Source organism: Hippocampus guttulatus, chromosome 22 (assembly GCF_054856545.1).
Source record: "Hippocampus guttulatus isolate MCC_2025c chromosome 22, RoL_Hgut_1.0, whole genome shotgun sequence".
NCBI classification, from domain to species: domain Eukaryota; kingdom Metazoa; phylum Chordata; class Actinopteri; order Syngnathiformes; family Syngnathidae; genus Hippocampus; species Hippocampus guttulatus.
The window spans coordinates 7,820,703-7,842,664 of record NC_141282.1 but is presented as its reverse complement, the minus strand read 5'-3'; the positions used below and the strand labels follow the sequence as shown (position 1 = coordinate 7,842,664).

At 50.8% G+C, this 21,962-nt stretch overlaps 4 protein-coding genes across 5 annotated transcripts in view; 2 read left to right on the top strand and 2 right to left on the bottom strand.

Moving 5' to 3' along the window:
* Positions 1 to 137: 137 nt before the first annotated feature.
* Positions 138 to 14,793, bottom strand: LOC147186406 (endosome/lysosome-associated apoptosis and autophagy regulator family member 2-like). The gene is made up of 23 exons (XM_086103914.1): positions 14,636 to 14,793; positions 6,870 to 7,161; positions 5,658 to 5,778; positions 5,382 to 5,571; positions 5,087 to 5,234; positions 4,915 to 5,004; positions 4,679 to 4,784; positions 4,444 to 4,593; positions 3,966 to 4,054; positions 3,651 to 3,825; positions 3,322 to 3,450; positions 3,104 to 3,194; positions 2,919 to 3,021; positions 2,709 to 2,846; positions 2,333 to 2,605; positions 2,088 to 2,261; positions 1,814 to 2,018; positions 1,631 to 1,727; positions 1,463 to 1,564; positions 1,074 to 1,200; positions 805 to 983; positions 570 to 738; positions 138 to 422 (listed from the first exon to the last, which is right to left on the bottom strand). The coding sequence occupies exons 2-23, from the start codon at positions 6,969 to 6,971 to the stop codon at positions 351 to 353; spliced, it is 3,030 nt and encodes a 1,009-aa protein (XP_085960040.1). The 5' UTR covers positions 6,972 to 7,161; positions 14,636 to 14,793; the 3' UTR covers positions 138 to 350.
* klhl42 (kelch-like family, member 42) lies at positions 7,480 to 10,134 on the top strand. The gene is made up of 3 exons (XM_086103915.1): positions 7,480 to 8,574; positions 8,880 to 9,073; positions 9,197 to 10,134. Exons 1-3 carry the CDS (start codon positions 7,811 to 7,813, stop codon positions 9,643 to 9,645), a joined length of 1,407 nt encoding a protein of 468 aa, XP_085960041.1. The 5' UTR covers positions 7,480 to 7,810; the 3' UTR covers positions 9,646 to 10,134.
* On the top strand, positions 10,417 to 17,574 carry nrip2 (nuclear receptor interacting protein 2). Its single transcript, XM_086103918.1, has 6 exons — positions 10,417 to 10,991; positions 14,788 to 15,054; positions 15,580 to 15,662; positions 16,158 to 16,252; positions 16,328 to 16,380; positions 16,473 to 17,574. Exons 1-6 carry the CDS (start codon positions 10,836 to 10,838, stop codon positions 16,569 to 16,571), a joined length of 753 nt encoding a protein of 250 aa, XP_085960044.1. The 5' UTR covers positions 10,417 to 10,835; the 3' UTR covers positions 16,572 to 17,574.
* A 2,025-nt stretch (positions 17,575 to 19,599) lies between these two features.
* The window catches only part of itfg2 (integrin alpha FG-GAP repeat containing 2), a 39,156-nt gene continuing 36,793 nt past the window's right edge, over positions 19,600 to 21,962 (bottom strand). For both annotated transcript variants that reach the window (XM_086103509.1, XM_086103510.1), the window contains 7 exons: positions 21,795 to 21,946; positions 21,635 to 21,729; positions 21,403 to 21,456; positions 20,998 to 21,089; positions 20,811 to 20,928; positions 20,171 to 20,344; positions 19,600 to 19,806 (listed from right to left, as the gene is read on the bottom strand). In XM_086103509.1, the coding sequence (XP_085959635.1) occupies positions 19,742 to 19,806; positions 20,171 to 20,344; positions 20,811 to 20,928; positions 20,998 to 21,089; positions 21,403 to 21,456; positions 21,635 to 21,729; positions 21,795 to 21,946 (750 nt within the window). In that variant the 3' untranslated portion in view covers positions 19,600 to 19,741. The remainder of the gene's footprint in view (positions 19,807 to 20,170; positions 20,345 to 20,810; positions 20,929 to 20,997; positions 21,090 to 21,402; positions 21,457 to 21,634; positions 21,730 to 21,794; positions 21,947 to 21,962) is intronic.

The following is a 21,962-nucleotide window of genomic DNA, read 5'->3' as shown; positions in this document are numbered from 1 at the left end:
AAAGCTAATAATTTGCACTTCCTGTCTGAATCGTCCAAATTACAACTTGTGTGTAAACACTGCCACTCCAAAACGGCGGTCATGAATGGTACTGCACCCTATTGACAACTTAAATGATAATTACAGAAAAGCAGTCATAAAGGACTCTATTCGTCTTTAATAAACGACATTGGTATAAATACACGACTCTCTAAAGAAACCCAAATAAAATGTACAAAAACAAAGACACAAAGAAGTCCGTGTGCCGCCCTCTCTCCCCCATGCCAACCCAAACATCCCATCACATTTGACACTCAAGGTGCATCGAATCGCTGACTTGAGCGTTTCTTGCTTATGTGATTCCAGGCAAACTATCGCAGGACCCAGCGGTCCGCCTGGGAGCTGTTGAGCTGCACAGATTCACTGGTTTCACCTCCTACATGCTGAAAGACACCATTTAGGACATTATTCAAGTGGAAAAATGACATTAAATGGGGGGGGGGGGGGAGATCCCCCTTGAAAGGGATTGCTTGACCTGAAAAATTTGAACCCCCCCTGACTTTTAGGATCTAAAACCGGCGTGCACATACCTTGTTGGCGATAGCGCGGAGCTTCCCCAGCAGAGAGGGTTTGCGGGTGTAGACGGGGTCGTCGTTGTCGTCGGGGTCATCGTCCTCGTCCAGGGCGCAGCTGTCAGCGGCAGGCAGCTCGCACTCCTTGTTGGCCGACATCACCAGACGAGAGTACTTGTACTCCAGCCTGCCGCAAATACACGACATCACGTGATCACGCAAGTCAGACGCGGTTGGAAGTAAAAGAACTCACCTCTTGTTCTTCTTCCAGAAATAGCAGGTGAGGGTGACGAGCAGCGCGGCCGAAAACGCTCCGCCGCCCATGACCAATTTGAGCCACAATGTGACAGACTCGCAAGGGGCGGAGCTTCTAGGGGGTAGTGGGACGCCTTTGCTGCACAGCTTGGGCTCATTCCACAAGTAGAAAGTTTCCTGGAGACACAGCAGGCCGATGAAGGGACCGTGGCCACGCAGTGGGATGTCCCGTTATGCATGCATGTTTGTGTGTGTGTGGGTGGGTACCTGGGTGCCCCCCTTGCACGCACTGTCCAGCCGGTGGTAGTCGTCCCGCATGCAGAGCGGGCAGGCACTGGCACTCTCCCACAGGAAGTGGAAGGCGCAGCCGTCACACGTTCCGGCAGGACAGGAGCTAGTAACCCAATGACAAAAGTCAAACTATATTCATTTATGTAAATATGTTTAAAAAGAACAAAAATGGACATTTTCACAGGATATTTCTACAATATTCTCCCACATACTTCTCCAATATTTACATACTTTTTCCTAATGATTTTTATTTTTTCAGGGAATATGTTTCTTTTCAGAACTTTTTTTTTTTGGGGGGGGGGGGGGGTTGTTTTTTGTTTTTTCACTCCCGCGGTCCCTTTTGACACACGACATCACTGACTGACCTTGGCACAGAGAGCTCGCCACGTTCCGACTTTTGGGGATGACAGCGAACCACGATGACTGAACTGCGGCCTTGATCGCACGAAGCCGTCACCTGTGTCGACCTGGAATGAGAACAAAATAAAGATGTGTAAGGTTGCCCGAAAAACAGGAACCTTTTGTTTGTCTACCTGAAGAAGAAGTTAATATCAGGAATATTGTTGGCGTTTTGGGGGAAGAGCTCGGCGTCTGCGCTCACGCCGTCGAGGAAGTGCTCCACCGATGCTCCTGCGAGAGGGGGGAGCCCAAAACAACACTGACCGACAGTCGAGTAAAAGGCCGCCCCCCCCTGCTCGTGAAAAAAGCCGACGCACCGAGAAACGTGTCCGCCAGGCCGACGGACTGCGAGGAAATGGGCGTCCGGAAGCCGCGCCCGTCGGCCGGGATGATGGTGGACTGGCAGATGAAGCCATCAACGGCGTCGGCCGGCTGGGCGGCGTCGCCGATGCCGCGCTCCTCTTTGCTCAACACGCTGCCCAAGTCGGTCAGGTTGTTCCTGCACACCGCCGCTCTGCGGCCCTGCGCACATCGAGGTTAGAAAGCTTCCAAAAGCCGGCTGTCCGGGGCGGAGAGACGCCGAGAGATGACCTGGTGCCCGCACAGGCTGATGTTGAAAAGGTGAAGGTACTTGGTGCCTTTGGTGGTGAAGCTGGGGTCGAGGGTGAGAGAGGCCACCTCGCTCAGCGCGGCCAGGTCGTAGGTCAGCGTGCGGTTGCGGTGCGGGTGCGAGAAGGAGCAGTCGCTGTAGCAACGGGAATGCTCCTGCAAGACGAGGCTTGATCTCCATTTCTCGCTTTTCGCGGCAGGCGTTTTTGGCGAATGAAATCGCTCACCCGGTTGCTGACGCTGGCGGGCCCGCACGGCGCGCACGCCTCGCGGCCGTAGGTGTGGCGTCCGGCCAGGTGGGTGCCGGCCGGGCACTCCTGGCAGCGATTGGTCTCGGCGTGGATGTAGAAGCCCGGCGGGCACGGCACGCACGAGGAGTCGGCCCGCCGGGCGGCGTCGGGCACCAGGGCGCACGCCCGGCAGCTCGAGGCCACGCCTTCCAGCACGTTGCTGACGTGGATGGAGAAGAGCTTCACGTTGTCGCCCACGTAGCGGCGCACCTGCGCAAGCGGGTTACGCCTGTTACCGGAGCGCCGTCCGCTTCATGACATGTTTAGCGGCACCGAATGAATGAATCCGAGTTTTGTTGTCGTTCAAACTTACGTCCAGAGCGTGACTGGTTCTCTGGAAGGCCCACGTGAAGGTGACCGAGTCGTTCCTGCTCATGCTGTGCGAATACGACTGGCGGCCTTTGCTGCCGCTCCACGACTCCACCACGGTGGTGCTCTTGCTGTGCACGTCCTGGGGGGGAGAACGAGCCTGAGTGCCATTCCCAAGCGCGACGGCGCCACGCCCGCCATCCTTTGCACTCACCATCATGAAGTAGAACTCGCAGTCTGCGCTGCAGAGCGTCTCGAACTCAAAGGTGATCTGACCCACTTCGCCGCCGCTCATGCCCGACAGCGACGCCGGCACCCTGCACGCAAAAACAAAAAACACGTCTCGTTCACGCATCCGCTCACCGGTCGACACTTGGGACCCTTTCAGGCAGAGCCTACTTAAAGCCCGGCACGTGCAGGTTGAGGATCAGGTAGTCGTTGTCCGATAAGCCGGCTCCGCTGCGGACGTGGTCGCCCGCAACTTCCCAACCTGAATGTCAACACACACACACACACACGCTGAAACATGCTGGAGACCAGAACAAAAACCTTTGGATTGTCTTTCCCATGGGTCTTTGGCAATGTAAAAGCAGTGGACGTATGGCACAAATTGTTACCGTTCATGCCATCGCATTTGGAATTCCCCACGTTGAAGCAGGAAGTTTTCATGTTGGAGGGCAGGATGTTCCACCATCTGTAGTCGTAACCAAGAACCGGCTCCGTGCCTGAGGGGCATGGCCTGCATGCTGCGCGCACACACACACACACACACACACACACATCAATTCCTGTATAACAACATAGTCGAAGCAGGGGTCACCAAACTGGGGCTTGGAGTAGCGTCGCGACAACATTGCTGACCCCTGGCCTCGTGCCCCGGGTTCAGGAGCAACTAGTCTGTTGACATGCCAGGGCCGAGACAACATCGCCGCCGGTGACGGTTTACCGGAGGTGCCGTCCGAGCGGGTCCCGGGCGGGCAAGGCGAGCAGGTGGAGTCGTTGCTGTTGTAGAAGCCCGGGTTGCACGGCGGGCACGGCTTGGCGGGCCCCGAGGCGGGCAGCGCCGCGGCGCCGTTCTCGTCGCAGATCTTGGGCTCCACCCAGCGGTACGCCGCCTGCGTCTGCGGCAGGCAAAAGAAACACATTCTCTCAGCTTCTGGCTTGTCACGTTTTACCTGAATTTTTCTCACACACGTGGCCTGGCGCGAAGAAGCAGAAAATAAGTGCGAGTGCGCGCGGCTATATCCGCGCGTGCACTAACCTTTCCTTCGCTGTCACAAGGTGTGTGGATCTGGAAATAGTCCCGGTCTTCACACGGCGGCCTCACTTTGCACTCGGCCCATCCCTCCACTGAGACAAACACACACATGGAACAAAGATGACATAATCGCGAGAAACTTTATATTTAGCTTCAATTGCACTTAATTGGAACATGTGGTGACAATGGAATGATTCATTTCCTGGCAGAGAATGACTCAGCACATGCAATGGAGCAGGTTTTTTTTTTTCCACATCTCAGGCTCGAGTCTATTTCAAATTGGACAAAATTTGTTGCAGGCAGCAGCACCCAATTTGTTGCTATGTAAAAAAATTTTTTCATGTGTTATCAGTTTATTTTTCGTGGATTTGCAAAACAAAGATGTTTTTCACAATGGCGGTCTGGGGCGTCGAGGCGGGAAAAAGTCAAGCGCTTCCCTTTTCCACAGCAGAGAGGAGACGCACGGCCGACGCGTACGTACGCGAGTAGTGGTTTGGGGGGCAGGCGGTGCAAGAAGTGGCGCTCTTGCCGGAGAAGGTGCCGCTGGGACACGGCCGGCAGGAGGACGAGCCGGCGCTGGCGCTGAACCAGCCGGGGCGGCAGGGAAAGCACTCGGACGTGTAGGCCACACCTTTGGCCGACGGGGAAAAACAATCATCGTGAGCAAAACCGGCGTCCCGCCGGAACGGCGGCCGCTTTCCGAGGCGAGGGCCCACCTTCTATTATGATGTCCTTGAGCAGCACGGGTTGGACCATCTTGACGCCCAGCAGCATGCCCGTCGTTCTCCAGTACAGGATGTTGGTGCCGGCCCACAGGTTGATCTGCAACGGTCACAAGTTCACATCAGTCGCACGGACACCGGGTGTGTGTGTGTGTGTGTGTGTACTGGCATGTGTGCACGTGTTTGCATGTGGCGTTGCAAGCGGCTGGGAGTGAAAAGCTTTCACTGACCGCGTGCGTTGCCCATTCTCCATTGCTGGTGACCTTGATCCACTTCTGCTCGTCGCTCTGGCTCATCTCCTGGCACTGCTCGTTCTGGACCTGAACACCCACACACACACATGCGAGCGTTGGGACAAAAACGACACGGCCCGTGGTCACGCGGACGCGACGGTTTTCTCACGTAGAACTCAAAGAAGATGTTGTTGTCGGGGTACTGGTAGGTGAAGGCGACGGAGCCCTGCTTCTCCAGGTGCACCACGTACACCAGCGACACAGTGCACTCGTCCCGGTTGGACTCCAGGTACACGCCCTGCGGCGTCCACGTCGAGCTGCGCCACACGCATGCAAAAGACGCACGTGGGTCAAGTGGAAAAGTCGCAGGTCGTCCTCCTTTCCTTGCTTTCATAACGGCTCTGTTGCATGAGTCGAGCGTATCTCTGTTTAGCGCCGGCTGAGGAAACGGGAATGCGGCATACTTGCTACAGGCCTGGAAGTCGCCGTTCGGCGGCCTGGCGTTGAGGAAGCTGGCGATGCTGATGAACCCGGCGGGGAGGGCGTCCCACTGATCGAAGCGCAGGCCGCTGCCCAGCGAGTAGGAGCCGGCCGCGCACGGCGTACACGACTGCGTGGACATCTCCAGGAACTTGCCGGCCGAGCATGAGAAGGCTGACGAACGCAGACGAACGAAAGGCAGACTTGAGAAAACGACACAGAGGAAAAATGAGTCCAGGAAAGAGCATATGAAGACTCACTGCAGTCCGTCCCTCTGCTGGGGGGCGGGAGGCCCGAGCAGGTGCCCGGATTGAGCGGGATGGCCACCCTCCAGCGGGACCCCATGGCGTCGCACTCGGTGTACTGGTAGTAGTAGTCCATCTGCACAAATAACACACGCAAGCGGCGGTAGTAAACATCGGGTGTCGATTCACGAGCGCCAATCGTTACTGGAGAGCGGTTGGGGCGAGAGTGGCAGGGCTGACCCTGATCGCCGTGGCAACCAAGTACCACTAATGGACTGGAAAGGGAAACAGCAGCTGGGTCATGTGCTAGGGAAAAACAAACCACAAACTAGTTCGTTTTCTTTTAAGATTACACAATGAGAAGCAGTACAGAGGATGGATTGTATTAGGATAGGCTTGAACAGATGTTCCGTTTTTGACATCCTTTTTACCCATTTCCTATGCAGTGTTTGTGTGCGTGCGTGTTCACTGCTTTTCAATATGACCGCCACTTCCCCTGGGGAAAACAAACACACCTCCGCGATGGTCAAGCATGCCTCCACCCCTACTTTGGGCACCTGGCAGAGACACAGGCACCTGTCATCTGCGAATTAAAAGCAGCGTTCAGGCGGTGAAACCGATAAGGAGCCGAGGCAAAAGACGTGCTCGCGTGATCTGTTGGTCTCCCGGGTGACTCGTGCCGGTTGCCAGGACGACTGATGAGTGGACCAGAGGAGGGAGAGACTGGAAGGGGCAGGCAATAAAAAGGCAGCAGAGACAACAACTGAAGCAAGTGGAAGCAGGAGGCAGCATGAAAAAAAAAAATGACACTACTGGTGAAGATAGTTGGTGAGACTAGCATAAGCGTGGCCACAGAAAGGGCCTTTTCATGGCAACACATTTCAAATGGTCTCATTAAGTCATTTGAGCGCAGGATGGTATCAAATTAACAAGACGCACGGTCGTGATTAAAGCGTTCATGTGCAATAAAATTATTTTGCTATCATTAGTCACCTTCTTATGTTATTACCACCGATCATGTTTTGCACTAATTCTGCAAACATCAAAGCAGCGCCATTCAACTAATTTCCGGAAAGAAAATAGTTGAACAGGACCAGGATTAATGACATGTGCTTTTGAGGATGATGGCCAGCACGAGGCGTCAAACCAGAAGACTGGCAGACGTAGAAATCCGTAATGAGTATCTATCATAAGATTCCATAAATATGATCGATCGTACGCGCTCACCTCATCGCACGGCGGTAGCGTCGTAGCGGCGGAGATTGCCTTGAGAGCGGCGATGATGACGAGCACCAGCAGGCAACGGCTGGGACCAGAAGGCTCCCACATCCTCAACACGGATCACGTACGGCGGACGGCCGGCTACGTGGAGCCGGAGAGTCGAAGCGGTCCGAGCGTGTGGTGCCCAAGACATTGATGCACCGCCGTCTGTCTGTCAGTCACACGCCAGCATACGCACCGACGTCAAGCCGCGCGGAATGCACAAGTGGCATGTCCGGGTTTCACAATAAAAGACTTTCTGCAACAAAAAATAAATAAATAAATAAAAATAAAAGATACAACAAAAAACATTCAATTGCGTCAATGATGTCAGTTGCTGGTTTCAAATTAAAAGACCTTCAGCGAGACAAAGGTTTCTTAAACTATCCACGAGTGGGTTATTTCAGACCTGTTCGACTCGTTTTTTTTTTTTTGGTGAAAGAAGCAGCGACTTATAAAAAACAACTCCCCGATCGAGTCAGACCGGACGGGGCTCTCTGCTGTTGGGGTCAAGACGCCGCCAGGTGGCGGCAGCACTACGCAGTTGCGCAGTAGAAGCACCACTGAAGAAGAACACTCGGAACCAAAACAACCCCAAAGTTGACAGCTAAGGCGGACTCAGTGAGACGCAATTCAACACTGTCGATTTTGGGATACTTTTTACATCGCTTACACCACAACTTTGATTACCCGGGGAGACCTTTAGCGGACACTGGCGGAGTATGAAATCGTCGCGTTAGTAGCCCGTTTGTGTCTCCCGTCGTTAGCAGGTTAGCTTCCCCGGACTGCAGAAAGTTGCTCGATGACGACCAAAGGGCCGAACATGGCCATATTTGGGGCCCTCCACATCGGTGAGATGTAAACAAAATCCATTGAAGTCGGCCTGCTCGAGACGCACTCTTGCCGACATGTCCTCAGAGCAAAACATTGCCATCGTGATGGAGGACAAAACGTACGAGGTGAACAAAAGGAAGCTTATCGAGAAGAGCGACTACTTTCGTGCGCTGTACAGCTCGGGGATGAGGGAGTCCACGGAGGACTCGGTGCAGCTGCAGGGTCTCAGCGCCCCCGGGCTGGAGCTGGTCCTGGAGTTCATCAACACCTCCAAAGTGGAGATCGCCAACGAGACCCTGGAGGACCTGATCGAGACCGCCTCCTTCCTGCAGGTCACCTCCATCCTCAAGATCGTGACGGCGGAGATCCGGCCGGACAACTGCGTGGAGCTTTACAGCCTCTCCGAGGTCTACGGAACCCACGAGCTGCGCGGCGCCTGCCTCAAATTCATGAGCTGCTTTTACCACCGGATGATGAGGCGAGCCGAGTTCCGCGGCCTGCCTCCCGCCATCAGGGAGCAGGCGAGAGAGATGCGGATGAGGGGCGCCGCCACCCTGGTGGCCATGGGCGACTTTAGCAGCCTGTGCCTGGACGTGCCGGACCAGGACGAGCCCTGGTCCATGCTGAGGTACGGCGAGGCTGAGCAGCGCTGGAAGCCCTTGGCCAACAACCTGCCGGCGGACATGATCAACATCAGAGGGTACGGCTCGGCTGTGCTGGACAACTACCTCTTCGTCGTCGGTGGCTACCGAGCCAGCAGCCAGGAGATCTCGGCCGCGCACTGCTACAACCCCTGCAGGAACGAGTGGAATCAGGTGGCACCACTCAACCAGAAGAGGTAACGTCAATAAAGTACAATGAGATGAGAGATACAATAAAGATTGGCATGAGATGAGTGCTGTTTTCAACACATTAGCCACAACTCTCCATTTACAACTTGCGGTTGAAAAGAGTGGCAAGCCTATTTTGACCAGGTTCGGAGTAGACGGCACGGACGTGTTTTTAAATGCAGGAGCTAAAAGTCAAACCTTGTAGGCACTAATTACTCAGTCGGGAGACCCGAACAATCTGGCTCCACACTAATCTGCGCTTTCACTTTGTCACCTGACCCAAGTGGAACTGACCACTTTTGCCGTCGGACAGGTCTAACTTCAAGCTTCTGGCTGCGCAAGGCAAGTTGTACGCCGTCGGCGGCCAGAGTCTGGGGACGGTGGAGTGCTACAGCCCGGAGAACGACTACTGGACCTGCGTGTCGTCCATGCCCGACCCGCTGGCCGAGTTCTCGGCCTGCGAGTGCCAGGGAATGATCTACGTCATGGGGGGATACACGGCCAGAGGTGGGCGTAAAGGCCGAAAGCCCGAATGTCCCCTTTACGCCAAGTTAAGCCACTTGACTGATACAGTCGAACACATAACATAAATAATCCGCTCCAGACCGTGACATTTGTGTCTCCCAACAGTGCGGAACACCAACCTCCTGCGCTACTGCCCCGTGGCCGACACATGGACGGCGTTCCGCCCGTGCACGGTGCACGTGCGCAAGCAGCAGATGCTGTCGGTGGAGGACACCATCTACCTGGTGGGTGGCTACACGCACAAACTGGAGCACGCGCGGCGCTGGCCCAGCGAGACGGAGGACGTGCTGACCGTGCAGTCGTACAACGTCACCACCGGAGAGTGGCTGCAGCTCAAGGACAACACCTCCAAGTCGGGCCTCAACCTGACGTGCACGCTGCACAACGACGGCATCTACATTATGAGCCGCGACATCGGGCTGTCCACCAGCATGGAGCACCGCGTCTTCCTCAAGTACAACATTTTCAACGACGCCTGGGAGGCCTTCAGGCGCCTGCGGGCGTTCGGACAGAACATGCTGCTTTGCTCGCTTTACCTCCCCAACGTGCTCTGATGGAATTTCGGAGACAAGACTGCGGGGTTGCTTGTTTCAACACACCTCCAAAATGGAGATATCCTGCACTTTGTATTTCACAGGTCATACCAACAGGGGGCGGTGGTCTATGAGCAAAAAGATGGGAAATACTAACGTTGTTAGCATACATTGATGATGAAACTCATGTTAGCAATGTAAAAAAAAAACAACACATCCAACAGTTAGGGTCAGAATGGTTGTTATTGTTGCAATGCACTGATATGCATGCTGTATATGTAGACATATTCACTACAAACCTTAAAAAGCATTCCTGTGATGGAAGTCAAGCTGACATTTTGTGCCTTCTCAACTTGATTCCACCCCAAAAAAAGCACACGATGACCATACTGCTGTTTTTTTTTTTTTTTTTTTTACTGTGGTGTTGCTAAAGTAGACTTTTTTGGTTGATTCAACAAAGGTGCTTTTCACTCCCCAGTCGGTGGAATAAATGAAGAATTTTGGGTTGAATGCTTTAAATGTCTGATTTAAGCTTGTTTGACACTTTCATGACAAAGTTAAATAAAAATCCATCCAAAGTGCTTCAAATATTAAACGTATTTTGCGAGAAAAACAGACCAATTGAAAAAAAAACCACATGCGGTGTAGACAGATGGCCGTTAGAGGGCGCCAAACACCACCCATAAATCCAACCGACTTTAACCTTCACAAAGGCCTTAAAAATTCATGTTAAATTTCCACACCGGATTGAAGTCATTCTTGACAAATACATCTTAGCGTCACCGCAGACATTTCATTCAGTATTTACTGGTGCGAAAGGGACCCGGTGTGACATGTTTGAAACAATCGTTGCTGCATGAGTGATCAGCTCAGGCTGTGTGGGTCACACCTCCACAGCGGGACCGAGAGCGCTAATCACCAAGCATCCACCAAAGCGCCAGATACAAGTGAGCAAACATTCGCTCTTCACCGGCGTCTGACAAGAGGAAGAGGGGGGAGGGGTGTCAAGGGAAGAGAGAAAGCAAGCGGGCGAGGGAGGAGAATCCACTTGGAAGGAGGCATAGACGGGAAAACACGCAGGAGGATGCTCGACCAAACCAGACCATCATCCGGGAGCAAAACGAGAAATCAACGCTGTTCTCCTTGAAGAGCCACATTCCTACGCCTCTGGTGTCTTTTTTACAGAGAGGGGGATTCCAGTTTTAAAGACCATGAGCGAGGCCAAAAAAGGTGAGCTGGCCATCCGAGATAAAGCGATCCTGCATCAGCAGCGCCGTCTCAAGCAGGCCACTCAGTTCACGCACAAGGACTCGGCTGACCTGCTGCCCCTGGACGGTCTAAAGAGACTGGGGACATCTAAAGACCTGGTAAGCGCGCGCACCCCGGCGAGCATCAAGACCGAACACGTGTCCATGTCACCGGTGTCTCGATATGATTGTTGAAGAGCAGTAAGTCGTAGGAAGCATGGAAAACCTCACGTAGACTCAGACCAACAATTATGTCACTCCTACTCGCGTCAATTCATACAGCGCCTTTCAAAGGACCTGAGGACGCCCAACATTAACTCACGGTGCTAATCAAAAGGCTCAGTATGGCCACCAGCTGTCAGCCAGCCAGACTGACAGCAAACGGGACCACGACAGAAGATTCCGGTCGAGGTCTCAATGCTGGGGCAGCAGAAAGCAGGGCGGTAAACCCAAACGTTAAAGCTAAGACTGACAGTCAATGTTGGAGCCAAGGCCAAGTGATAACATTCGTCTTCCTCGAATGTTGGAAGAAGAACATCGGTGGTAACATTGAAGCTGACATTGGAACTCAATCAGAGTCTAACATTGGAAAGTAATCAGTCTTCGTTCGTTCCAACATTCACGGCAATGTTGGAAGCTAACTTCAAAAGCGAATGTTCAAGGTAACATTGGAATTTACAAAAAATAATATTGGAGGCATCATTGGTTGGAAGTCAAAGTTCACGTTTGAGCTGTTGTCAGAAGCTAACTTTAGTCTTCTTTGGCTCTGACAGGAGAGGTTACCTTGAAAGCTAACATCTCAACCTCATGCTTGAGGTGACATTGTCATAAAAACACAATAGCGCAGTGCGTTAGGATGATCTATAAATCTGATGCATGATTATTTTGGCAATCTTTCTAGCTAAGCCCCAACAGAATTGAAGAGGTTATTTTTTTCTGCAGTGGCGTCAAGCCCGTTCAGAGAAAAAGAAGTCTCTGGCCGAGGAAATTTGAAATATCACGAATCAAGCTTTGAATAGCTAAAACTCGATTAGTTTTGAGGAGCTTAACATGCAAGTCATTCATTAGCTGTCCGCACTCCAGCCGCCACATCAGACTTGCGGGACGCCTCTTATGATAAAACCAATTATCTGGAATGACGCTCGTCTCGCCGCTGATGGAGGGGAAAAGAAAATTGCCATCTGTCAAGCGTGGCATTGACGACCTGAGTCGGCGGGAGTGGACATTGTCGCTGTTTAGCCGCTGAATACTCATGGTGGGGGGTGGGGGCTCATTAAATGACAAGAATCAAGGTTCTTGCAAGGATACCGATTACTCATATGGACGTGTACGAGCCTGCATCTATTCGGACTCATTCTTTCATCTTGTTAACAGTTTTAGCATTTTCCCTCTGGGGGGGGGGGGGGGGGGGCGAAAATAGCATGGTAAGTAGATAGTGCAGCGTGCTGATTGGTGAACATAGAAGGGTCACTTCCTGATGGAGAAAAAAAAATAGATAAAACTTTCTTTCATAATTGGCAGCTAAATGCCGTCCGACATCACAATTACATGAGAAAGGCATCAAGAAACCACCGCCGGTGCTTCCACTCTGTGTAATTCAGCGGTGTTGGTTACGCAACGTTTGTTTTGTGCTCTTTTGCCTAAGGTGCTGTGCAGCTGGCATCAGCGAACATGTAAAAAAAAAAGAAAAAAAGAAAAAGGCTATTCTCTAATGCGAGGGAAACGTTGTCATGAGACCAGGTCATGGAGGACACATTTGACCTCAGGGGTCATGTTTCATGATGCAATCATGTGTGCATTAAATACAAAGAAAATTGTGTGTTTAGAAAGTCAACATCTGAGTCCGGTGACACAACACATGAGCTCTACATAGGCCGCCATTTTGTGCACAAAACATCACATTTGGCCATCAAAATGGATCCAGACCTTCGATACATATTTTTTGTATCAATCTACTTACGTAAGTGATGGTAGACCGTCAATACTTTCCTGTCCATACCTTTCCCCATTGTGCCGGCATAAAAAGGAAATGGCATCGCAGTTCATTTTTGGTTGATGCGTGCGCCAACAATGTCTGGTGACCAATCCATTGTTTGTCTAGGCGTGCCCTGACATTGACTCGTGACCGATGCAGGATGTAACCCGTTTGCCAAATTAGAAAGCATTTGGTATTTTACAGGACGGGTTGCATCGGCCACTTCTAGGGCAACGGTGCTGCTCGACTGCTGCCCAGCGTGAATCGAGGGAACATGGTGTCCGTTAGATGTGCCGCACATGGGCAGATGGTGCAGAGTTGACTTAATCCTGCAGCAGGTGTTTCGTATTCATCTCCAAATGTAAGGTTCCCCCCTCTTCAGCAGGCAGAGCAGAGCAGCACTTCAAAGTCAAGCACACTCTCAGGAAATCTGACGCTCCCAAAATATAGACATCTTAAATGTACCCTGCGTTATTATTATTACTATTAGCCGCAGGACAATTGAGGGTGCTAAGCATCAGTTTGTGTGCGTGTGTCACGTGGGAAGAAAGGCAGCTAAAAATAACCGACTTAGACAACCCCAACAACAACGGTGAAGTGCAGACAGATGATGCTTATACATCCCCGTCATTTGGTGTCATCTAACTTGTCAACATTTAAGTAACAGTATCAGCAAACGACTAGTCAGTAGATAAATAACTGCTAGCAACTTGTCAAAGGTCAACCACAACTCATCGACAGCTAGCAAAAGCCAAATAACTGCTCGCAGCTTTTCACTTGTCAAAAGCAAATCGCGAACCAGACAACAAGACAGTAATTGTGAACTAGCGGTTCGCAGCTATTCACTTGCTAAAAGGGAAATAGAAGCAATGGTGATATCCTCTTTCAAGGTGTTTCCTCTGTGCAAGGAAGCAGACAGTTGGGATAAATTCAATTTATGAACGCAATTCGATTTGAGGCTCCATCGTCGTCTGTTTGTGCTCCGAGGGGACGGGGGGGGGTTGCAACCCTGCCACAAATCACGTTAGGAGGCAAGCAGCTCGCGGGCAGATCGTAGTCGCGCCACTTTATTAGGTACAATACACAACAGTGACAAATGACGAGCGGTATTAATTCCATAGCGGTCTGTAGGCGGCAGATGTAAAGCCGCCGTCGGGAGCCTGCTGCTTTTCGCCACAGGGTGCCGAAAGGAAGGTAGAAAGGTTACGTGACTGGCTGAAAGCCGGCGCAGGCGCCGATTAGCCTCGAATCGCGAGCGGAATACCGCGCTCACGGTATTTTCTCAAGTACAGTAGTCTGAGAGATGACATTTACTTGACTACTTCCTGTTCAGAATGCTAACTTAAAGCATTGCTGGCTGGTGCTTGAAAAACCTTTAAACCAGAGCGCAATGACAGTTTAGCCTCTATTAGATGTGCTTGGGCTACTTGAAAGGCGCTGTAAAAATATGAGCGAGCTTGAATTATTCTTGTTATTCTGGCTGGCAAGTGTCTAGCAAGAAGACAATTAGCGGGTGGTTATCTGTATGCTAGTTAGTTAGCGATTAGCTTTCAGAGCAAATTCGATTTGACTGTGAGGGGGGGGGGGGGTACTGCACATGCAGGATTTGGTAACACTGTAGAGAGATGAAAAGACTGATTTAAAAGTGAATAGCAAATGACGAGGGGATTAAATCATCAAGGGACTGACAATGGCCTCAAATATGGAGAGCCACGGATAAAATTGAAGCGGCGGGGAAAGCATTTTGGTGCTCAGCCAAGCAGACAATGTACTCTCTTCCTCATCTTACCGTCACACGGCGGCCAAACGCGACTCCCCGGTGCAACGACGGCGTCGAGCTGAGTTTCTTCCCAGATGGACGCCGAAAAGCAATAGGAGACACGGCCAGACATGAGAAGACTTGATTACATCCGTGACAGCATCACACTCTTATTTCCATAGCAACCCCACAGCGTCGTGCAGCGCCGTCTCCTGGAGGGCAACATCCCGCGGCTTCGGGGCGAGGCCCGAGACCCCGCCGCCCACGTTCGCTCACCGCTGGCCGACAACGGCGGCAAGGACGGGCCGGCGGACGGCGACGACGAGAGCGCCGATGACTCCTCGGCCGAGGAGAGCGACAAGAGTCTTCAATCGGACGCCGACGGTGGCGGCGACGCGGCCGCGGCATCCGAAAGGACGCGCCTCACAGCTCTGCGCGTTCACTGCAAGGTGTCTAAATCACACCTTTTGTGTCACAAACAAAATGTGCACACAAGTTTTTAGTTTTTTTTGTTCCTGCGATATCCAGCATATTTCTTTGCTCAGACGCATCATTTACAAGTGCTCTAGCTGCTTGGTTACTCATCCGGTATCTATTTTTAAACTTCACTGCGAGAAAAGAGTGCGAGATTTCAGCACCGAGACAAACAACAACAACAAATCCTTTGTGGTGTTGCTGATAAGGTGCTCGATATGTTTTTTTTCTTTTGAGGCGGGGGGGGGGGGGGGTGATTGAATTGCTATCAATGAATAAGGATAATAGGGATGAAAGCCACTGAGCGGGTGAGCCCTGGCTGAACGGGCCCGGGTAATATTGAACAACGCAGCGATGAACTTGATGGTCAACTCCATTCATGAGAGATGACTAACGACTAATTGCCTACGAGGTCAAAGTTTTCCAACATAGTCCGCACAAAGGCGGCATCTGTTTTGCGCTTTGACAACACCGCGCTCCATTTTGTGCCCTCTCTTCAGTGCTGTGAAAGTGAAGTGAAGGTTTCTTTCAACACCAACAGCGTGCACAACCACATCTCTGCATCCTGCTGCCAAAGGCTCGGGTAAGAACATGACCACGCAAGCTTCTGGTTTTCGCTTTTCATTTACCACTTCACGCAGATCCAAGTGTCAAATTTAAACATGACGCTTCATATTACAGTGAGAAGCATTGAAACGCATCCCAATGGAAAAGACGAAGCATCTTTCAAATAAGCAAATCAATATATAACTCAAGTTAGGCTCGGCAGTGCTTCACTCCAGGCCCGGAGGTGGCAGCAGTGCACACCAATCGGCAAATGAGCACGTGCTAATGCTTAACAACCGAATCTGCCTCGAAACATGATTGAAATAATAGTGTGCAGTATTTCGGTGATCACATTTTGATTTGAAATCGATGTTCATACAATCCCAGTCATTTTAAATAAATGTAGAAACACTACAGTGTCGTTCCTCATGACTCGGATTGTCATTGAATTGAAATACATTTCGTGGGATGGACGTGCGGTTTCTCACCCGTCGAACTTTGTGACGACGATGACGTTGTTCCGTTCTCGCAGCCTCTTGGCGACAAGCCGGGACCGAAGCGGCTCAGTGAGCGGCCTCAGGCTTCAGCTGGGCTCGAGGACGATCCGGTGCTCTGCTTTGCTCCAAGGTACCGGCACTAAAAAGCATTCAGAAAACATATCGTTGAAGATCTTCAAACCCCCGTGCATCTTTGACCTCTCAGAGGACGACACGTGCGAGCTGAGCCTCGGCCTGCACACGCTGCTCCAATTCAAGGTAAGCGAGATGACGCTTCAACTGAGACAAATACACGGGACAAAGATGCAGGTATTAGAACTCACGTGCTCATACTCACTCGCCTTCTGCAGTGCTGCCTGGACCTGAACCGCCAGGTCTTGACGCTAGGAGGCGGTGCTGAGGAGCTTCCCTTCCTGAGTGGTGACAAACCCGACAGCTCCAAGGTGTAAGCGCCGATTCGCGTTTCGACTTGAAAAGGTCCAAACCGTCGAGGAAATGATGACATTTTCACAATCTTAAATTCCGGATTTCACCGGAATTCCAACATTTTAAAATCGCGGTTCAAACATATTCAAAAGATTCCGTTCAGTCTTTCTTATTGTGACACTCCAAAAATTCCCAGTTGGCCTTAGTTTTCCCTGGAATATCCCCAAATCAAGAGACATTTTTCAAGTTGCCCAACATTTTCAATTAATTCACAGGCACTTTCTCCAGAAATGGGTTTGTTTTATCGCGTGGTCTCACGCTGTGCGCAGCTGACTTTGCCAATTCCCCCCAATGAAAAATAGCCCGTCGCACGCTTATCTCCGAGTCACATTCTGAAATATGAAAAATGTCTATGTGCATGACGTTGTGGCGTTCCCCCCGCGTGTCCGTGAACCCGTCTGATGGGCGTGTGTGTGTTTTTTCCCGGCTCACACAGAAAAATAAATAAATAAAAAAGCCGAGAGGGTACAAGCTGCCTTCCCACGCCGCCTTTGTCACATCTTCAAAAGCTTTGCATCTTTTTGGGATCATTTTGTGCATTTTTGCGCCCGTGAGACCTCGCCATTTGCCTCTTTGATATTTTTCTTCAAGGTAGCCGACTTCGGAAATAGAGCGCCACCTGCCTTTTTTTTCATTAGAAAAATAGAAATGAGCTAAGTAGGATCCCGCCACACACTTCAGTTCTGGAGCTAAGCAAGGATGAGAAGTCAAAATGACGTACTTTGTTGACAACCACCTGTTTGAGAGACAGCTAACGGTGGCACATCTGTGGTTGGCGGATAATCAGTGAAGCTGCTCGTTTTGGTTATTTGGGGTTGTCGTTTTGTTTGACGTTCCGCCTTTCACGCCCCGTCAACCAGCGGCGTTACAATACGACAGATGTTTATTTTTGGTGTTTCTCGCTGCTCTTCTTCTGTATGACAGTATTTTCTCTGGCTGACAAATAAAAGATATGTATTCTGGCTAGCTCTCTGCATCTTTTTCCCTTTTAAAGGGCACACATGTTGACGTGGCGTCCTCTTATCTGCACCCAAGCAGACAGCTTGAAAAAAAAAAAAAGGCCAGACTGTGCGACTAAATTAGGACTCGTGGCCGAGGATGGAAAACAATATAGCAACATGTACTGATTTAGGGCCCATAAGCCACCCTTTTGAGGGTTTTCCCCATTCTAGCCCCTGCCTGAATGTTTTGAAAATTCAGCTCCCAAAGCCTGTTAAGCTTGGCTACATGAAACTTGGTCGGCAGGTCGATCATATAGACCCACAAAAAAGTCTCAAGAAGCAATTGGCGAAAAGGCACAGGACAATCTGCCAATAGAGCCGTAAAGCACACTGAGTAGTGTGAATCAGTGCACGAGGGCTGGGCAGTGCTCGAGTTTGAGTCTCCCCATAAAACGGGGAAACTCAGCTATTAATGAGACTCTTGTATTGCCTCGAATTACACCGAAGGAAGTGTCCAAAATGAGCCCGCACTGGGCTTCTTCTCCTTAATGCTCTCTATCTTGTTAGGGCTCTTCTCTTGAAATTGGGCCTCTCGGCGGCTGCTTTTTTTTTTTTTTTCTGTTGTTCATGCTGGCAATGAGCCGAGCACAACATGAAGGCGACATCGGAAATACGAGAAGGCGCGCGAGAGAAAATCCCCTGCTTCAATCCACCGCCTCGCTTGCGCTCTCGCCTTGCCACATCCTGTTAGCGAACTAGCAGTGACACCTCGGCACACACCAAAAAAAGCCTTTGCTTCTCAGCCACACACACACACCTGCACAAGCAGCAGCAGCAGCAGAATGTGAACTCTCTTCCTGTCGGCATCCCAATACTTTTGCAGCTAGTGTAGCTCGGGGAAGCACGGAGGCAAATACTGATGGGCTCGTCTGGTAGAGAGCCTTATGTAACGCTCCCCAGAGAGCGAGAGAGACCTGCGAGCCAGCCAGACGATGAAAACACGCTCTCACATTCAACATTGTGGTGCTCGAGCATCCTGCATGGGGTGTGCCGCATTCAGGATGGCATACCCTCCATTATTCAAATTGCCCATCTCTGATCTTTAGTGGATGGATTTTTATGAAGCCTGATATTTGACAGGCTCAACAAGTGATTCTTTTAACGAACAAACGCTATCCTTTGGTGTTTAATTGTACAACGGAGAGAAAAATTGGATGATTTTTGTGTGTGTGCTTGGGAGGGGGTTAAATGTTATTATCTTTGTCTTACGTGTTGCCGTGTAGAGAAACGAGCCAATATCTGCTGATGAGATCAACAGGCCGATTAATCGGTTGGAGCCCGATCAAGATTGCTGTGAAGTTTCCTGCATGAAACGATGAATCGAGTAATTAATTCAAATTTGATCAGGGGGGGAAAAAAAGCACACTCTGCGCCTTGATGCGGTGATCATTTTTTAATTTGCACAAAAAAGCAAAAGAGAAATGTTGCCTTTACAACGCTAACGATGCTCATTTTGTTGCCGACTAGTAAAACGATGAGGCTTGCTTTTGGGCTATGAAGGGGGGGCGGTCAGTATATTGCGGCGGTGTCATGTGATGAGGTTCCCGAGGCGAGAGGCACGGCTGCCTGTCACCGCCGATCGGATCAAGCTTACGTAACCGACTCACTGGGCCGCCAAACCAAGCCAAGGAGAGTCTTGCTCGGCTCTTTGATTTGTATTCTTGATAAATGAATCCAAACCAATGAATGAAAACGAACAAACTGGTTTGCCGGCTGTCGTTCGCGGCGCGCGCACGACTCTCCGGTCTGGTGGCGTCGCACGGCGAGTGACGCCTGTTGCGTTGTGTCGACATGACATCAAAGAAAGGTCAACGTGAGACGAGCATTGTTATTTTGTCACTGTGCCGGAAGGGCACGCGGGCTGCCGATCGGCCTCCATTTTGCCCAAGGAGCAGGGAGGGCGCCGACGGAATCCTCCCAAATGAGGAGGATGAATGAGGGAGCTTCTGACACGTGTTGGAGGCAAACAAGATTGACGGGCGAAAAAGGCAGAGGCGGCGCCAAGTGACTGAAGCGCTTCCAGCGGCCCGTCGCATTTGATTGACGGCGGCTTTTTCAGAAGGAGGAGGAGGAGGAGAAGGCACGTCGCCAAGCGTTTATGAGCGCGGACAAAATGAAGGCGACCAAGAAGATCAGTGCGCGTCCTTGTAGAGAACGTCTGACAGCAGCGATCTGACGGCCGCCGGGTTTTCGCCACCTGTGGAGAGGAGGGGCGACAAGCAAACACCTCTTAGGGGCCGACGTTACGCCGCTGCCCTCTTGAGGCAGCGGGGGGAGCCAGGGACGAGGAGAAGGGTACAAAAGAACTTCCAAGGCACTAAATGTCACGGAATGCAGTCTATTTTTTTTTTTGGTCACGTCTCCAGTTAGAAGAGGGTGTGCTCACTTGCGCAACTTTCTTTTTGTTGCTGATGTTAACATCCCCTTTTCAAATGTGTTGCACAGGTTATACAGTTGGTCAGATGAATGGCGGAACTTTGCGTTTGTTTGTTTTTTAATGCCACAAACACCTGGCCTTTGAACAAGGGTTGATTTTTTTTTTTTTTTTGCCACGTACTCACCGAACCCCAACGCCGACAGCTGATGTCTAAACTCAGGCCGCTGTTCCAGCACTCGCAGCAGGTTGGTGGACTCCATGCGCTCCAGCTGCACCTTCCAGTAAACGTAGATCTTGTGGTTGAAGCTGACGTAGACCAGACACGGGCTGTTCTTGCCTTCCTTGCACGTGTACTGTCCTGCGTGTGCAAACGCATACACACATAAAACCAAAAACCAACATGGAAAAATTAATGAGCTTCTTAAAAAAAAAAAAAAAAAACGAATTGACCATTGAATATGATATTTGAGAAATTAGTTTATTAACGGACAATTAAAATAACTGCTTTGCGTTTTAGTTCATTTGCATTTAATCGCCATTCGAATGATCTCGCTTTGACACAAAAGTGATTGGCTTGAGAGCGTAGGCTCTCTGCTGCTGTCTGTTGGCAGAATATGGTGGCTTTTTTTTTTCATTTTGATGAAATCACCCAAAAATAACTGAAAAAACGAACGGTTTAAAAAAAAATAAGCAATGGCATTTTGTGAGGAGTTGAATCAAGGTTAGATTTCTTAGATCATTTAAAAAAAAAATTGGGGGAAATTCAATTGAAAATATAGAAAGGGTAACTCGTGAGTGACGCTGTGGTGGAGGCCCTTCCTCACCAGCACAGAAGGCGTTGACGTTCTCGTCAAACTGGAAGCGCACCACCGCGCGGTTGTGGTCGATGATGTACGTCTGGCCGTCCCAGGCGCACGCTACCACCTCCTCGCGCCCGTCCCTCTGCAACAATCAAAACCTTTAGTTGCTTTCTTTCAGTGAGGAGAAAAATAAATAACTAAAAAACACAACCGTGACGTCAAGCTTCTGCAGGGCAAAGAGTTGGTGGTCCACCTGCACCGACCACAGCAGCTGCTCGGAACTGTCCATCAACTTCAGCGTCCCTGCAGCACACAATTACACCTTCCATTTGCCATTTGAGCACACGTTCCTCGATTTCTCCTTGCATAAAAGCATGAAAATGTCCCAGAAACGCTGCACAACTGGCCTTTTCTCTTCATTTCTCCTCATATCAAAATTCACAAGATGACTTGTACAGCTGCATACAAATGAGAACTATTTGGCTTTGGCAGAGGTCGGCGCTCCCCCGGGTGACATTCGATTTGAATCCCGTGGTCTAATTTGAACGTAGCGCACACTGGAAGCCTTGGGGTAGGTCGCATCATCCCACTCGTCAACAATTATTGATGCACTTACCATCCAAAGTGCAGAGAGCAAAGAGGCCACATTTGGAGGACTCCTCTTTCGAGCCTGTTAATGACATGACACCAATGCAGAGCTGATATGCCGAGGAAATCATTTGCTTCTCATTCACATCATCTATTGAGGACCACCCTTTTTTAAATTTGTATTTTTTGGTCACGAATGTAAAAGAAAAGTGCCTTGCCTCAGTGACGGTGGTGATATTCGTCAAAGAAACGAGTTTCACCTTTACTGATGCTCCCGATGAGATGTGTCGAAACGTTCTTGTTGTGGATCCGCCCAGTGGTGAGATGAAGAATGACATCTCGTGAAGGCCCCTCACTGAAAAGCCATAAACGTGACCAAATTGTAGACATGACGGCAAGCCCTCGGCCAAGTTTTGGTACCTGCCGGATGGGGCGGGCGCGTCCTCGTCGCCGGTGGCCGGCGAGTCCTGCTGCGTCCAGGAGCAGAGCAAGATGGCGTAGCCGCAGCCGGGCTGGGACACCATGAGCTCCGGCAGGCCCTCGGGACCCGGGTTCACCGACAGACTGTCCACCTGAAACGCATGCGAC

What these genes read in the sequence shown, in the direction of transcription:
- LOC147186406 (XM_086103914.1), bottom strand. Translation starts at nt 6,971, where the DNA reads ATGTGGGAGCCTTCTGGTCCCAGCCGTTGCCTGCTGGTGCTCGTCATC. An exon ending in GACTTCCAGGCCTGTAGCAA is followed by an intron (nt 5,235 to 5,381) that starts GTATGCCGCATT and finishes CGTGTGGCGCAG; the next exon opens with CTCGACGTGGACGCCGCAGG. An exon ending in CTTGTGACAGCGAAGGAAAG is followed by an intron (nt 3,826 to 3,965) that starts GTTAGTGCACGC and finishes TGCCTGCCGCAG; the next exon opens with ACGCAGGCGGCGTACCGCTG.
- klhl42 (XM_086103915.1), top strand. Translation starts at nt 7,811, where the DNA reads ATGTCCTCAGAGCAAAACATTGCCATCGTGATGGAGGACAAAACGTAC. An exon ending in GCACCACTCAACCAGAAGAG is followed by an intron (nt 8,575 to 8,879) that starts GTAACGTCAATA and finishes GCCGTCGGACAG; the next exon opens with GTCTAACTTCAAGCTTCTGG. An exon ending in GGGGGGATACACGGCCAGAG is followed by an intron (nt 9,074 to 9,196) that starts GTGGGCGTAAAG and finishes GTCTCCCAACAG; the next exon opens with TGCGGAACACCAACCTCCTG.
- nrip2 (XM_086103918.1), top strand. Translation starts at nt 10,836, where the DNA reads ATGAGCGAGGCCAAAAAAGGTGAGCTGGCCATCCGAGATAAAGCGATC. An exon ending in CTCTGCGCGTTCACTGCAAG is followed by an intron (nt 15,055 to 15,579) that starts GTGTCTAAATCA and finishes CCCTCTCTTCAG; the next exon opens with TGCTGTGAAAGTGAAGTGAA. An exon ending in ACACGCTGCTCCAATTCAAG is followed by an intron (nt 16,381 to 16,472) that starts GTAAGCGAGATG and finishes CGCCTTCTGCAG; the next exon opens with TGCTGCCTGGACCTGAACCG.